Source organism: Pseudonaja textilis, chromosome Z (genome assembly GCF_049901715.1).
Source record: "Pseudonaja textilis isolate UNSWEBS1 chromosome Z, rPseTex1.2, whole genome shotgun sequence".
Classification (NCBI taxonomy): Eukaryota; Metazoa; Chordata; class Lepidosauria; order Squamata; family Elapidae; genus Pseudonaja; species Pseudonaja textilis.
The window spans coordinates 59,495,529-59,512,780 of record NC_142008.1 but is presented as its reverse complement, the minus strand read 5'-3'; the positions used below and the strand labels follow the sequence as shown (position 1 = coordinate 59,512,780).

The 17,252-nt window shown below is 38.1% G+C and overlaps 1 protein-coding gene across 1 annotated transcript in view; it reads right to left on the bottom strand.

Annotated features, from left to right (window-relative positions):
* Positions 1–17,252, bottom strand: part of LOC113448125 (transmembrane channel-like protein 2) — a 176,477-nt gene that overhangs the window by 48,387 nt on the left and 110,838 nt on the right. Inside the window, exons 8-12 of the mRNA XM_087917160.1 lie at positions 13,978–14,076; positions 10,477–10,622; positions 9,243–9,390; positions 7,296–7,484; positions 5,287–5,466 (exon numbers count right to left, since the gene is read on the bottom strand). Of these exons, the coding sequence (XP_087773286.1) occupies positions 5,287–5,466; positions 7,296–7,484; positions 9,243–9,390; positions 10,477–10,622; positions 13,978–14,076 (762 nt within the window). The remainder of the gene's footprint in view (positions 1–5,286; positions 5,467–7,295; positions 7,485–9,242; positions 9,391–10,476; positions 10,623–13,977; positions 14,077–17,252) is intronic.

Here is a 17,252-nt window from a genome sequence, read left to right as displayed (position 1 = left end):
GAAATGGAGAGGAAAGAGGAAGATCGGGAGATGGACTTTTAATAAAGGTCTATTAAGAGATAAAGAATACATTCAAATGGTGAAAAAAGAATTAAAAGTATTTTTTGAAATTAATTTGAAAGAGCAGACAACAGTACAAAATTTGTGGGATATAATAAAAGCCTATGTAAGGGGCTTAACAATAGTTTACGCAGCAAAAAGAAACAAGGAAAGGAAGAAACAACAGATGGAATGGCAGGAGAAATTGAAAAACTTGGAAGCCAATATGCAGAAAGATCCTCGCAATGAGGAACTCAAAAGAAAAATGGACCTGGTGAAACATGAAATAAATTTAAATCTACAAGAGGAAATGGCCAAAACACTTAAACTAGTGAAACAAAACTATTTTGAGAATGCAAACAGGAGAAAAGAATATCAGTGCTGCAAGATGAAAATGGCAGTCTATATTCCCAGATAGATCAAAAGAAATCAACTGCCCAAAGGTTTTTTACCAATTTGTATACCCAGGAAGAAATTTCAGATGAGGACATCATCCATTATCTCAAAGAAAGGGACTTACTATAATATCTGATGATGCAAGGGATATGCTAAATAATAAAATAACTATAAAAGAAATGAAAGATGCAATTCGAAAACAAAAACCAATAAAACTCCAGGGCCGGATGGAATACCAGATTTTATTGATTTAAATGTGGTTTTTATATTCTGTAAGCCACCTTGAGTCACCATGGGTGAATAGGTGGCAATATAAATTAATTAAATAAATAAATAACAAAATCAAGGGATGGATTTAGCTTGGTGACCACATCTGCAAATACAATTGAGATATGAGGAAGATGTGAAAACATGAGGTTTTTATAAAGAACCAAAAATACTTGTTATTAGGGACAGATGAAAAATTGATAAGGAAAATACATAATTATTTACTAAATTTTAAAACTGAAGATGAACAAGTAAAAGAAACAATGATAGTATGGGCAAAAAACTTTGGCTATATGATAGAATTAGATACACGGCAAAACTTGGGGGTAGAAACTACAAACTGACAATGGCTACTGCATATAAAGAAAATATTAACAAAATGTTTTATAGGTGGCATTTGCCACCAGCTAAGTTAGCAAAAATGTTTAACAACATATCCACCAAATGTTGGAAATGTAATCAGACTCCAGGTACTTATTATCACATGTGGTGGACATGTGTGAAGGCAAGAAAATATTGGACAAAAATACATACTTGGAGAAGATGATTAAGCAACACATAGATTTTAAACCAGAAATATTTTTGTTTGGTATAATACCAGATAATTATGACAAAGGGACTATATACTTAATGTTACATGTATTGACAGCAGCGAGAATTGTATTTGCACAATATTGGAAAAATTAGAACACCAGATGAAAATATGATCTGGAAAATATTGGACTGCAGAGATGGATAGAATTACATTGAAAATAAAAGATAAACAGAATACTACTTAACGTGGAATAGGTTTTATCAATGGTTAGAGATAAGAGGTAGAAATTAGATGAAGAAAGAGTATTGTTATGTTTAAGTAAAATATGAACATTGTCTATAATTATATGTATGCCAATATATTTAATAGGAACAAATAAGTATCTATAATTATAAATATGATTAGAATTATTTTGTTATGTTATTATTGCTATCAGTATATGTGTTATCTTTTTTCTTCTTTCCTTTTTGTAAAATGGCATATCTGGACAATCACTGTATTCAAAATACTTATATATAAATAAAAAAACTTGACTTAAGTAAAGAAATATTAAAGTATATATTTTAATTTAATAAAAACATTCAATTTTATATATTTTGTATATATTTAACCCTTATCATATAGATTCACTTTATAAATCTTCTTTTCATTTTTAAAAAGCTTAGTCTTTCAAGTAGTATCCCATAAGCAGATTCCTTATCTCTATCTCTTTGTGTCTTTAAAGGAGCAGCTTGAAAAATTCCACTGGTGTTAAGCAATCAACTTCATGGACTCTCACTAGAGGAGAACATGCAGATACATAGAAAAAAGCACCATCAAATGTCCTTAAAAAAAGTAACACTATCAAATGCTTCTTTGACAGAAAAATACCCCAAACCTCCCTAGGAAAAAAAAGGCGAGTACTAGTGATAGGAGATTCAATTCTCAAGGAAACAGAACCTGCCATCTGTAGACCAGACAGTCTCTCCAGAGCGGTATATTGTTTCCCTGGAGCTAAAATCAAAGATGTGGCAGAGAACCTCACCAAAATAATAAAATCCACAGACTATTACCCCTTTTTATTATTACATATAAGGACAAATGACACAAAAAAAGGACTTGCAAACAATATTGAATGATTATGAGCCAGGGACTTAGGTGCACAAGTAGTTTTTTCATCTGTACTGCCAATGAAAGGACATCTGGTAAGAGAACAAAGAATTCTAGAAGTGAACCACTGGCTAAAGGGTTGGTGTTGCCAAAAAAACTTTGGATTCCTAGACCATGGCCTATACTATCTCCATGATGGGCAAGGGATGGGTTGCACCTCCTAAAGATTGGGAAGAATGTTTTTGGAAAAAGACTAGCTCAACTTAATCAAGAGGGCTTTAAACTAAAATTGAGGGGAGAGGGTGACTGTCAGATGGTGCTCCATTTAAAATCCAAGAAAGACACTCTTAGACTCTATTATTATAGAGAAAAGAAACTTTTACTGGAAATCAAGTGGTACCATCAAAGGAATTGTAGATCTGAGCATGAATGAAAAACACATCTTCAAAGTGATGGCAATGTTCCCACCCTAGTTCAAATGGTCCAATCAAAGATGTGTATAATATCATGTGGGGCATCTTCAGGTGGTGATGCCGACAACTGGCTGTTGACCTTGGCTTAGTTTGATAAATCGCTGCAGTTGCACAATAAGCAATCTAGTAGGTATAAACAATAAAGTTTTCCCCAAGTTATACAATTCATTCTCTAAAACCTCCAGTACATTTCCTACCCCCACAAAGCCCAATTATTTCACCCCCCCCCCATTACTATGGCAGCCAAGAGAAAGGAAAGGAGTCTTAAAGGCTGACAGTGACCAATCTTTAGGATCTCCAGGACCTAATTCCAAGCAAAAACACCTAGAAAGCAAGTCAAATAATGAAGTAAAGAGGGGAAGGAAGACAAACTCATACACCAAATAAGAGACAAAGAAAGCATATCCAGTGCCTATATACAAATGTACAGTCTGGGGAACAAACAGGGTAAACTTGAACTACTAATACATGAAGGCAGATATGATATAGTTGGTGGGATGAAACCCATAACTGGAACATACAGATAGGATACAAACTGTTCAAAAAAATAAAATAAAAACCCAGACACCATAAAAGAGGAGGTTGTACTGTATGTAAAGAACCACTATAGAAATACATGAAACCAAAGACAAAAACCTTCTAGAATGTATATGGGTCAATATAAAAGAAAAAAAGAATGACATAGCCATAGGTGTATGCCAGTGGTGGGATTCAATTTTTTTTTACTACTGGTTCTGTGGGCATGGCTTGGTGGGTGTGGTTAGGTGGGTGTGGCCATGTGACAGGGTGGGCATGGCTTTTTAAAAAATTTTTACAGCCACCCCCAGCCCATTTTTTGAGCCTTCTGGGCTTCAGGCAAGCCTCCTGGGGGAGACGACGTTTTTGCTCCCAGAAGGCTCCACTGGGCTCAGGAAGAAAAAAAATGGAGGCTGGAGGAGGCACAAAGTACCCCCCTAGCTCCATTTTGGGGCCATCTGGCCTCAGAGGAGCCTCTGGGGGGGGGCGTTTTTGCTCCCAGAAGGCTCCCCTGGGGTTCAGGAACAAAAAATGGAGCATAGGAGGGTCATGCAGCAACCCCCGTTGCTCTGTTTTGGGGCCTTCCTGGCCTCAGAGTAGACCAGCAAAATACTGTGGACATAATATACTTGGACTTCAGCAAGGCATTCAACAAAGTAGACCTCCATCTTGGTAAGCTAGAAAAAAGTGGGATAGATAGAATCACCTCCAGATGGATTCGCAAGTGGCTGACAAACTGTATTCAATGAGTAGTCCTTAATGGGTCTAAGTTTACATGTAGGGAAGTGAACAGTGGGGTGCCACAAGGTTCCATCTTAGGCCCAGGACTCCTCAATATGTTCATAAACAGATGAGGGAATAGAAGGATAATTTACTAAATTTGCAGATGATACTAAGCTGGCAGGAATAGCTAACACCTAAGAAGATAGGCTCAAGATCCAGATAGATCTTGACAGACGAGAACACTGGGCCATATCTAATAAAATTAAATTCAATATATTTTTCTTTATATTAAGTTCTAGGCAAGAAAACCCAAAAGCACACATATAGATTGGGTGAAACCAGGCTTACTAGCAATAACTGTGAGTGGGATCTTGGAGTCTCAGTGGACAATCAGCTAAATATGAGCCAGCAGTGTGCAGTGGCAACCAAAAAAGCCAATGCAATCCTAAATTGCATTAACAGAGGGAGACAGTCAAGATCAAGTGAGGTACTAATACCACTCTATAAAGCCTTAGTAAGACCACACCGAGGGTACTGCATTCAGTATTGGTCACCATGCTATAAAAAAGATGTTGAGACTTTAGAAAAAGTGCAGAGAAGAGCAGCCAGGATGATTAGGGGACTGGAGACTAAAACATAATAGTTGCAGGACCTGGGCTTGGCTAGCCTAGTGAAGAGAAGGACCAGGGGAGACATTAAAGCAGTGTTCCAATATTTGAGGGGCTGCCATAGAAAGGAAAGGGTCAAGCTATTTTCTAAAGCACCTATAGGCCAGACAAGGAATAATGGATGGAAACTGAACAAGAAGCAATTTAACCTGGAAATAAGGAGAAATTTTCTGACAGTGAGAACAATCAACCAATGGAACAGCTTGCCTTCGGAAGTTATGGGAGCTTCATCACTTGAGACTTTCGAGAAGAGGTTGGATTGCCATTTGTCAGAAATGGTGTAGGGTCTCCTGCTTGGGTGGTTGGACTAGATGATCTACAAGATCTCTTCCAACTCTCTTAATCTGATATCTGAAATCTTTACTCTTCTAACAAAGAGTTTCTGGTATTGTACACATTCCTTTCATAAATCCAAAATAAGGTTTTCCATATCACTCATTTGTGCAGCCAGATTTTATATTTTTTTCCCCCCTATTAAAGCAGTTTAAAAAGGAAAAGCTAATAGTGAGTTATGAAATAAGGGGCACTATTATATAAAATGGAAGGCTGATACTAGTGCATGTACTTTTACATTCTTCACCTTTTCCTTGACATCATCCATTAAGGCCAATAAGAATGTGTATAGATTCCCCAGGAAAAGTGCAAAAATCCGTCCCAGTTGCCATTTCAGCCCAATGCGAGGATGATAATCTTCTAAAGCTGCAATAGTTTCGAACAGTGGAGGGCAAAACATTCCAAGTAGCGACATAACAATTTCAACCTGCCAAAAAGGAAAAGACATATTTTGTCACAATGGGATCAGCTAAGTACATCAGCTGCTGACTGGGCATCCTGGAAACTCTTCACTTAAATGGCATTATCACAGGGCTAGCAAAGGTTAAAGGATGGGATGTCATGGCTATAACGGATACAAAGTTCTACCTGTAGTTGTCAGTATATAAGAAATTATGAGCTGGGATAGCCATAACAACAAGTCAGCCAATGGGAACTGTTTTAAGCCATGTCAGACAGCTCGGAGCCTGGGCATGGCTTAGGGCAACTGATCTGTATAGATATAGAGGTTCTGTGATTCAGAGTTCTAGTGGTTCTGGCTTCTGCTTCTTGCTACCACATTGCAAGAGCTGCATGGGTATTATATATATATATATATGCATGTTTTATATTATTGTATATAAGCAAGTCTATAAATGAATCCTGCTTAATTATTTACTTGGGGGCTGGTTGGATTGTTGCAAACTCTAACAGTAGTATTAGAAGTTTTAATTATACTACTGCAGCCATCACCTTGACTTTAATGACCATGCCTTACAGACACTCCTGTATAAAAGTGAAAGTGGGCTCTATTATTGCCTCCATAAGCTGTCCTACAACATGCGCTCCCAAATTCTGTCCATGCTGAAAAATGAAGACCAGAATGAGAGTGACTTTAATATTAATAAGAGCTTCACTTTTATCCTCCTGTCCCATAAAAAGCAACATTAACAGTTCCTTTCTACAAAATTAAAGAATTTTTACTGTTTTCTAAATGATAGCAAAGCAGGTGCAACCAGAACGGCTGATAAAAAGCTATTCAAGAGATCCAGCAATCATTTTAAGGCTCTTTATCTTTCTTGGAGAGTGGATTCTGAACATCTTCTCCTGGATCACATGCCCAGACAGGTGAATTCAATTGAAAAGAGATGGTCTTGAAGATACTAATAAAAGCTAAAAGCAATTGAAGTACAATCAGGAAAAGATAACTTTTGTTCGAAGTGGGCAACAGAAACAATGCCATTCAGGGTGGGATTCAAATTTTGTAACAACCAGTTCTGTGGGTATGGCTAGGTGGGCATAGCCATGTAACTGGGTGGGTCTGGCTTCTTCTTTGGCAGCACCCCTCTCATTTTTTGGGCCTTCCGGGCCTCAGAGAAGCCTCCTGGGGGGGCATTTTTGCTCCTAAAAGGCTTCCTTGGGGCTCAGGAAGGAAAAAAAAAAACAGACCATGGGGGGAACACAGCACCCCCCTGCGCTCCATTTTGGGGCCTCCTGGGCCTTGTGGGAGCCTCCTGGGGGGGTGTTTTTGGTTCCAAAACTTTCCCTGAAGCTCAGGAAGATAAAAAATGGAGCAAAGGAGGTGCACATAACACCCCTGCACTCCAGTTTAGGGCATTCTGGGCCTCAGGGAAACCTTCTGGGGGCCATTTTTGCTCCCAGGAAGCTTCCTTGGGGCCCAGGAAGGCAAAAAATGGAGGAGCTTGGGGTGGGGTGCTGCAATAAGCAATAAGCAAGGGGAATCCCAGCACAACTGATCATAGGAACAGCTGATCATCAGGAGGGGAAAAAAGAAATACCTTAAGGAGTGACTGGAAGGGGAAGAACACAGTCAGCAATGTTGGGGATGCACACAATGATGTGAATACGCAATGAGGACTGATTGGGTGTGGAGGAGGGGGCAGCAGGAGAGGGGCGGGGCTAGCTAGGGGCATGATTTGCTGGTTCTGCAAACTGCACAGAATCATAACAACCAGTTCCATAGAACCAGTCTGAACCGGTAGAATCCCACCCCTGATGCCAGTACTATACAATTTTTTCAAAACAACGTTGTCTTACTTCATTTCTTTCATACCAGCCAATGTTTTGCAATTTTGAAAAGGCCTGGGATCGTTTCACAACAAAATAAATGAGGTAGCCACTTCCACATAAGCAACATATTATAAGTACGTTGGCTGAAACCCTCAGAAATCTTCTTAGATGGATGTTTTCATCTTTGTTGCTTTCTTGCTCATCCACAATTGACTCCTTAATAAATGTAGGAAACAATGTGAATAATTATTCAGAGTGTAGCCCTATGCAAATGTTACAGAAAATAATACACATTATATTCAGACTTACAAATTTTCAGGATGTGCAAACCATTGTATATGAAAAAACACACATTCATTTGCAAAACAAATACAGTTCTGATTTTTTAACAAAGGGTGCTGTTTTTAATAATATATATTGTAGTATGTATCAACTGGATAATACTTTTTATAATCAGCTATAACTAGCTTTTATATTCTATGGCTGCTTTCTTGTTACAATCTTATAATGCAGATGAATACAGTGATATACAAAAACTGAGTTTGATTATTTTGATTACAAATGAACAAAAAAAGATTTGAAGATTGCTAGAGCTGGTTCTTCTAGCTACTTATATGCATGTTTCTTCTTTAGAAAAGGGATAATGAGGATGAAATTAGTGCAACTGCTTCCTCCTAAGATCCACATTACTCAATACCTAGGTTTTCTTGATTTTTCAAGAATGCTATTCTATAGGAAAGGCACTGCCACTGAGAAGGCACAATTCCATGATCCAACACAATAACATTGTTTAATAGAAGGAACCTGGATCAGACCCTCTCTACTAAATTTGATGGCAGAAACAATAAGAAAAAGATGATTCTATAAGTAAGGTAAAGGTAAAGGTTCATACATGGTAGTTGTTTCCGGCTCTAGGGGGTTTCCGGCTCATCTCCATTACAAAGCCAAAGACCCAGCGCTGTCCAAAGACATCTCCATGATCATGTGGCTGGCATGACTAAATGCTGAAGGCACACGGAATGCTCTTACCTTTCCACCAAAGTGGTCCCTATTTTTCTACTTGCATTTTACATGCTTTTGAACTGCTAGGTTGGCATAAGCTGGGACAAGTAATGGGAGCTCACTCCATTACACAGGATTCGAACCACTGAACTGATTGACAAGTTCAGCATCTTAGCCACTGAGCCACCTGCTATAAGTAGCCTGGCCCTATGCCATGGGTGGCTTTATAGATAATGACCAGCACCTTGAATCATACCCAGAAGTCTATTAGGAGGCAGCGCAGCAGTGGTTACATAGGCATAACAAGAAATACCAAAAAATACTGATGCTGTAGCATTCTGGACCAGCTGTAGCTCATGATTGCTCTTTAATAGCAGTACTATATAGAGAACATTACAATAATCCAAACTGTGCATGACTGAGTTATCACCTGGCACAGGGATGAGTGCAATTGATATACAAGGCAAATCAATGCAAATGCCACCTCTTGCCATAGTTACCATTTGTGCTTTGAGCAAGAGCTGAGAAGTCCAGGAAGATCTCCAAATTGCACACCAATTTTGACTGAAAGTACATCTCCATGCAAAGTTAATGATAAAAATTTAGGGGCCTTAAAACCTACAGCAATTCCACCAGCATGTCTTTAAAAAGTTTGTCTATATTTGATGAGAATATTGAATTGAAAAAAATATAAACCTGTGTTTTTAAAAAGGCAAACATTATGAGTTGCTTATAATGTGTCACACGGGACCTCTATATTGACTATACAGAGCAATAATATTATCAACGAAACCTTCCAATGAAGACACTGATCACACAAGTAACTACAATGTTAAGAAAAACCTGTATATCCTCTGATAAAATGCTGGTTATGAAGATTCAGTTGTTGTGTACAATATATATATTTCCTTCTTTGACATTTTGCCAAAGTTAAAATGCGACAGAAGTGTTTTCATCTTGCCTGGAGGGTACCTTGAAGCTAGTTGTGATGGATGCAAACTTGTTATCTGCTGTCTCTGGATTGCCTATAAGGAAGTCCCAGCTAGTGAACATTTTCCAGCTAAAAATGAAGTTTTCATCATCTCCATCCCCTGTATCTTCATGGGCATTCTGGGCCATCCTGCAGGTGGAATAATATATAGCCTTTTTAACCACCAGATGTATCTCTTATGCACAATTTTTTGCAGTAATTTCTGTGCTTTCTCTGCTTTAGGCTGCCTCTGAATGTGAAAATTACCCTTTTAAAATACCACTGTTAAAATTCCATAAATTAGCTTTAAAATATTTATCACTAATTAGGGACACACTGAAAAAAATGAATGAATGAATGAACAAATGCTTCATTTATGCTTTTCTGGCATACCTTTGAATAAATGCCACACTAATCTACCATGTAGTCTCAGATTAAGCTGGCATTCTCCAATTTTGTGGATTTTATGATTAAAATAGAATAAATGGGCAATTTCAATTTTGGTGTATATGACTTGTATGTTCTAGGATAGTGAAATAAAGTTATTGATGTCAAAGCAAGATCAATATCTTGAAGATGTGCATCTTTGTCTGTGTCAGGCAACATAATTTTTTCCCATTCAATTAGCAAGAATGAACTTCTGAGAACCAAACATATCAAAAGGAATCCTTCATTGAGATGAGACAATTCATGTAGGAGTTAAAGCAGTGTCTGAGGTCCCTCAGGCATACAGGGATACATAAGGGAGTTTAGAACCCCTCCCCTTATCTTGATGTGTATTTAGAGAAACAAAAGCCAGTATATTAATTCCCCTCCCACCCCTTCTGTAGGAATGATCTTTCTCACAGTTTCCCAGGACATACCTAATTTCCCCCACCCACTTTTTAGAATGAACTTTTTCCAGAGATTCCCTGGATACATCTCACTGTGGAATTTTTATGATCTTCTCATCTCCTGGCTGTGCCTCTTGGAGGTGATAGGTTCTGGCCATCTGGCTTTTCTCCCTCCATTGTATCATGTGTGGGTTATACAAATTTGATATAAGGTTAAATATATTCAGGTTACATCAAGAAAAAATTTCTTTATCAGCCTCTCCCCCCTTTTCTTCTTCCACTGAAGAAATGACAGATACACGGATCTGACAGTCTGCTTTCTTCTATTCAGTCAAAAAAGATATGGTTGCTTCAGGGGAAGACTATATAGTATGGAGCTACACAAAGAACAAATAGAACTTACGATCTTATTACAACCATCAGGCTATAGCCATACACGCCGATGACACCAACCATGAAATATGCCATTGGTAGCCTGTACTTTAACCAACCAATTGTCCTTTGATTATTGTAGTAGCCATAGAAAATGGCTGAATATTTAATATAACCCTGAAAGGAGGAAAGGAATATATCAGATGTCCATTGATATAAATTTAAAATCTAAGCTTATTCCATTATTCCATTTAATGAGCCTTGGTTGCGCAATGGTTAGAGTGCAGTATTGCAAGCTACTCCTACTGCAATTTGGCAGATCAAATCCCACCAGGCTCAAGGTTGACTCAGCCTTCTGTCTTTCTGAAGTGGGTAAAATGAGGAGCCAGATTGTTGGGGGCAATACGCTGACTCTGTAAACCTCTTAGAGAAGGCTGTAAAGCACTATAAAGCGGTATATAAGTCTAAATGCTATTGCTATTATGAGTGGCTGGTTGGGGACCAACTGGATTCATTCTAAAATTTTGATTATTGAAGTCTGTCTAATGCATTCTATGTAAATATCAATTTTTGTATAATCTTCAATGTATTTATTTTTTAAAATCTCTGAATTTAATAAGCATTAAGTTAATAAGCATTTTTAGTATTTGGATTTGGCAGCTAGATACAGTAAAGATATTCAGGACCATTTTAGAAGCAACTTTCAAACAATCAGTAGGTATTAGATGTAAGTTAATTTCTTTTCAAATAGCTTCTTCAAATTATGTTATCTCAACTGTGTCATGATAGCACTATTTCTGCTTTTCCAAACAATAGGGGAAGAACCTGTATAGTGGAGTACACAGTATACCCCTATATTGGGTTCCATGCTTACAATCATTTTAGCATATTTTCCATAGATTTGTTTAGATCTGTTCTTTCACTATCATGCTGCAAATGCAAAAATAAAATAAACAATAAGAACATCCTAATTTTTCTACCTTTATTATTATTATTATATATTCTTATTGGTTTGGTGGTCTTGAAATGTCTTATCAGTTATTTCTCTGGGTTTTTCTAGTGCCAGCATAAAATGAAAATTATAGCCTCCAGGACATTCTTTCAAAATAAATGTCTTCAGCTAAAATTAAACCTGTCTGACATCTTGTTATATAACTGATTCACTGGGAAAATATTATTTAAGTTGTAGTCTAACTCATCTACACTACCTGAAGCTGGGCCTACTTATTAACATTACTGACTATTCATTTTTTTCACAGTTAAATCTAATTTTAATGATATATACTCGATGAAATACATTGTGTTGATCTTCAATGCATCTGCAGATAGGCTAACTTTATGAACCTGCAGAGATAGTACCATAAGATAGGGATCTTTATAAAATGCTAACATATAGTCTATCTGGTATTAGAATTTCTATAAACAATTCTTATGATCAGATTCACGCATATATGTTTATTAGTTTTGAAGTTCTCAATTCATTATTTAAGGTATATCATACAATAGGTGATTCATAATGAAATACAAGTAGTCATTGATTGACAATTAAATCCAAAATTTATGGTGCTAAGTAAGAAATTTATCGAGTTTTGCCCCATTTTTTGACATTTTTGCCACAGTTGTTAAATGAATCAATGTAGTTGTTAATAATACAATTGTTAAGTGAATCTGTTTTCTCCAGAGGTGGTATTCAGCAGGTTCTGGAGAACCGGTAGTGGAAATTTTGAGTAGTTCAGAGAACCGGCAAATACCACCTCTGACTGTCCTGCCTCCATCTATTCTCTGCCTCCTGAGTCCCAGCTGATTGGCTGGGTCTTCTTTTGTTGCCCTGCACAGGAGAATGGAGCTGGAAATCAGGTTAGTGGGGTGGGGAGGGAATGGGATTTTCCAGTAACCTTCCCCTGCCGCGCCCACCAAGCCATACTCACCAAGTGTTAATGTATTAAGATTTAAGAACTGACCAGCAGTAATTGCTGCTAGCTGCTGTAAGTCTGGCTGATGAAATAAGGATGAATCAGCATAGCATGGGTATTGCTCTTTTAAGACTAAAAATGGATCCACAGAAGTTTTACCCCTTGAGAGGTGTTTATATAAGGCAGCCATTTTAGAAGGCATGTCCTCTCTCTTGTGTCCAGTATTCATTGCAGAGTTCTCCATGTAGTTAAGAAGAAGAAAGTTTGCTTGAAAGGTATTTTGCCTACTATTTATGTTGCTGTATATAACTGTTGTAGATAAACCACCACTGTCTCCGTGTGCTGTGTTTTGCTCCTGGGTTATCTCATAATGGCAATCATGCTGCAAGCGTTCTACACAACCCACCAAGCCACATGCACAGAACCGGTAGTAAGAAATTTTGAATCCCACCACTGGTTTTCTCTTGACTTTGACTTGTCAGAAGGTCCCAAAAGGTGATCACATAACCCCAGAACACTGCACTATCATAAATCTGAGTCAGTTGCCAAGCATTCAGATTTTGATCATGTGACCAGGGATGCTGCAATAGTTGTGTAAACTAGTCATAAGTCACTTTTATTAACTTGTAAACTTTGTAACTTAGACTAGTCACAAATGGTTGTAAATTGACGATTACCTGTAACTTTGAGTTACAGAAAATGTGCCCATAAGTTATGTTTCTTCATAACTAAATGACTAGTGTATCAGGCAGCTGATTTTGTGTATAAATAAAAGCCAATTCATCAGTTTATAGTTAGAAAGAGACATGATATTGGTTGTCCATATTACCACAATGGAAAAGTCAGGTTTCGATAGCAGAAAAGGATGAGCCTTAATTCCGTACTATCCCATTGCAAATTTGATTATTAATGTATTTTCTTGTGTAGTTTGAAAATATTATTTTTTTAGTATATCATCTTGAGTGTTGTTAGCTTTGGCTGGAGCACTTTATTTCTTTATAAGTAAAGAAATAAATAAACCAACAGATCATTAGCAACTTTACAGAGGCAAGACTACCTCTTCAATGGAATCAGAGATTATCATTATTTACCATTATTTATACATTTATTTTCACTACTGCAGACTGTACAGTTAGGTTAACTCTTGCCTTGTGAATCAAAAGAACGTTTAAAAAAAAGATTTAAACCCAATTTTAGTTCTTTCCAATCTTCCTACAATTTCTCTATGTGCTTCCTTAAACAAATATGCAATTTCACTTTCACATTTTTTTCTATAGTCACTAAACCTTATGTATTGCTCCACGTCAAACAAATTCCAAATCACACGATCCAAATTAAACAGTATGTGTGTCATTCATACATAATCTGCTCTTCCATTCCCAAACAATATTCCTCTAACAAAGGAGAATGAAATCTGAACAAGGCTTTATGTCATTGTACATTTCTATGATACTTGTTTTATATATATAGTTCATTTAAATAAATATATTTTGTAACAATATTGTGTAATGTAACATTTCATTTGTTATGCTTAAATTTAATCTTTTCTGCTTAGCCCATTCCCTTAGCCATAAAAGACTGAAGAACTAAGATTAAACAAAAATGCAAGAAGTACCTACCTCAAAATCCCAAAGAACAGAGAAATCCATAGCAGTGGGTTGTTCAGTCCTGGGTACAATTTTTCTAGGTATACTTCCATATGGCATACCCATTAAAATCTATAAGAATATTTTTAATGCTATGTGAAGTACTAAAAATTTCTCGCTTATTAATAACAGAATAAAACTCTACTTCAGTTTATAAACAGATAAGGATACAGATATGGTGAAAAGGGTTGGAAAATACTCATTTCTATTCCAGTATCAAAAAAGAAAAGTGTTAAATAATGCTTAACCATATAATTGCACATGCATCACATGCAGTTAAGAGTTTGTAATACAAACTTCAATTGCCAGATGTACAAGATGGATTCAGAAGAAGTGGAGGTATTTGAGATCATACTATTAACCAGTTGATAATGGAAAAGCTTAGGAATTGCAAAAAGACATCCATAGTTGCCTTATTGATTATTCAAATTATTCAGATTGTTCTATTTTATTTTTATAAAATTACATCAAATTATGGACATACTTTAAACCAGGGGTGTCCAACCTTTCACCTTCCCTGGGCCACATTAGAAGATGAAAATTTGGTTTGGGCCGCACATAAAATAAAATAACACTAACGATACCTGATCATCCAAAAAACCATAGAAAACATAGTTAACATATTAAATTTATTTGGAAATGAAGTTAGTGAGATGTTTTTATTATTAATTATTTATTAAACATTATTTATTTTTTATCACGTTTTTTTTATCACAGTTTTTTTTATCACAGTTTATTTTCCAGCCAAATTTTGCGGGGGGAGAGTGGGGGAGAAAGCTCGCCGCCTCACGCCACCTCTCCTCCTGCAAATGGCCCAGCTGGATGAGGCAGGACTGGAAGGCAGAAGCAGCAGCAGCAGCGTCGGGGCAGAAGCCTTCCCGCCGCCGCCGCTTGCCGCTTGCCCTGCCACCGCTGCTGCTTCTGCCGCTGCCGCTTCTGCCCCCGCCGCCGCTGCTGCCCCGCCGCCGCCACGCTGCCGCCGCTTCTGCCCCCGCCGTGGTGGTGGGGGAAGAAGCGGCGCGGCGGCGGGGGAAGAAGCGGCGGCGGGGCAGAAGCAGCGGAGGCAGAAGCAGTGGTGGCGGGAAAGAAGCGGCAGCGGGGCAGCAGCGGCAGCGACGGTGGGGGCAGAAGCGGCGGTGGGGGCTGAAGCAGCAGCAGTGGTGGGGGAAGAAGCGCGGCAGGGGCAGAAGTGGCGGGGGCAGCAGCGGCAGCAATGGTGGGGCAGAAGCAGCAGCGGTGGCAGGGGAAGAAGCGGCGGTGGGGGCAGAAGTGGCGGGGCAGCAGCGGCAGCAATGGCGGGGGCAGAAGCAGCAGCAGTGGCGGGGGAAGAAGTGGCGGCAGGGCAGAAGCGGCAGGGGCAGCAGCGGCAGCAATGGCAGGGGCAGAAGCAGCAGCGGTGGCAGGGGAAGAAGCGGTGGCGGGGGCAGAAGCGGTGCCGGCGGCGGCAACAGCAGAAGGTGGCGCTCTAACGGCGCCCGCCTTTTCTCTTGCTGCTTGGCCTGGCGCTCGCCTCGCCCCTGCCTCTCCTCCTCCTCCTCGCTGGCTCTGGCACGAAGGTTGGGGTGGGCACTGGGCCGCATTACAAGGCGACCTGGGCCGCATGCGGCCCATGGGCTGCGGGTTGGACAAGCCTGCTTTAAACACTATATTGGGTTGCCTTCATCTCCTGTGGAAGAAGTGATATGATAACCCAGGAAGCAACAGTTAGTATTGAATATTGAAAATGATTGAAAATTGGGAAAAGTATATGCTAGGATTGAACCTTTTAATTTAATTTGTATGGAAAATATAATGTGAAAATGTTGGATTAACAAGGATGGTCGCCATCCTTTTTGGCACTAAGACAAATTTTCCACAGAATGGGAGTTGGGGGAGGAGGAGTGCGCAGTCTAGATTCCTCACCTGCATAGTTTATAATAGGGTTCATATTCCTACTGGGGAATGAGAATCTAATACCTCAGTTGGAGTTGAGGCGATAATGCTAGCACTGGGGAATGGCTACAAATACAGATGAAGCTTCGCTTGTTCACCCATTGTCACCTCCAGCTGTGCAGCTTAGTTCCTAATAGGTCATGGACCAGTACAGATTCATGGCCCAGGGGTTGGGGACCCCTGGATTAAAAATGGGAAAATAATAAAATAAAATAAAAATGGGAATTAACATTGACAGAAAAAATATGGCCAACTTCAAATATTGTGATGATACCATATTGATGGCTGGAAGTGAATAAGACTTTAAAAATCTAGTGATAGAAATGAAGGAGAAAGTGCCAAAACTGGCCTGCTCTTCCATTATATAAAGTATATTCTGTTACCAGTTATAACAGATGGGTATGAAAACTGGACCATCAGAATAGGCTAATGAAGAAAAGTATCTTTGAATTGTGGTGATTTAAAAAAAAGTGTTGAGAACCCATTGAACTGCAATAAAATTAAAGGATCTACTTGTAATAAAACTTAGATAAATAATGAAAAGTCAGAATCCTGATGCTGGGAAAAATTAAAGGCGATTCAAAAGAGACAGAAGAGACTGCATGATGATACAAACATGAATTTAAAAAAGCTCAAAGAAGCTAAATAGACAATTGTAGTAAAATGATGTCCATTCACAAAAGAAATCGAACAAAATAAATAATGCAGCAACTTGCTTTCCTCCTGGTAAAGTGTGAAACTAAGGAATAACTGGGATGAATTAGAATTAAGATATGAATTAAAAAGCAAATGTCTCTCAATGTGCATTAAATATATTTTGATTGAATTCTACTTCTAAATATAAATATTTACCAAAATATTGAAGTCCTTTATAGCTTATTCTTTGCTAATAAATATGTGAAATAATATAGCTTTATGACTGGTTGTGTTTGTTGCTACCCAGTTTTTCACCTTTGCTTCTTTTATGCTCTTATTTTACTTTAAACACATGTTTTTGTGCTTTTTGTGATCTACCCAAAATCATCAAGAGTTGATACACAATTTGAATACAGTGATAAAATAAACAATTATTTGGTTGTGCAACAGTTGAGAAGAAGACAATGACTTGTATTCTGAGAAATTCTGAAAATAATAAGTAAAAAAAAAAGTAATAGTTGCCAGGTAGAATTGATCTGAAACATAATACTAGCAAAAGTGTTGATGCTAATATTTAGAAAAATCTGTTATCAAAGGTATGATAAATGATCTAATGGGAGAAAAACTAGAAGGAACATCAGTTGGAAGTTAAATATTTAAAATAAATAAAGGAAAAAGAA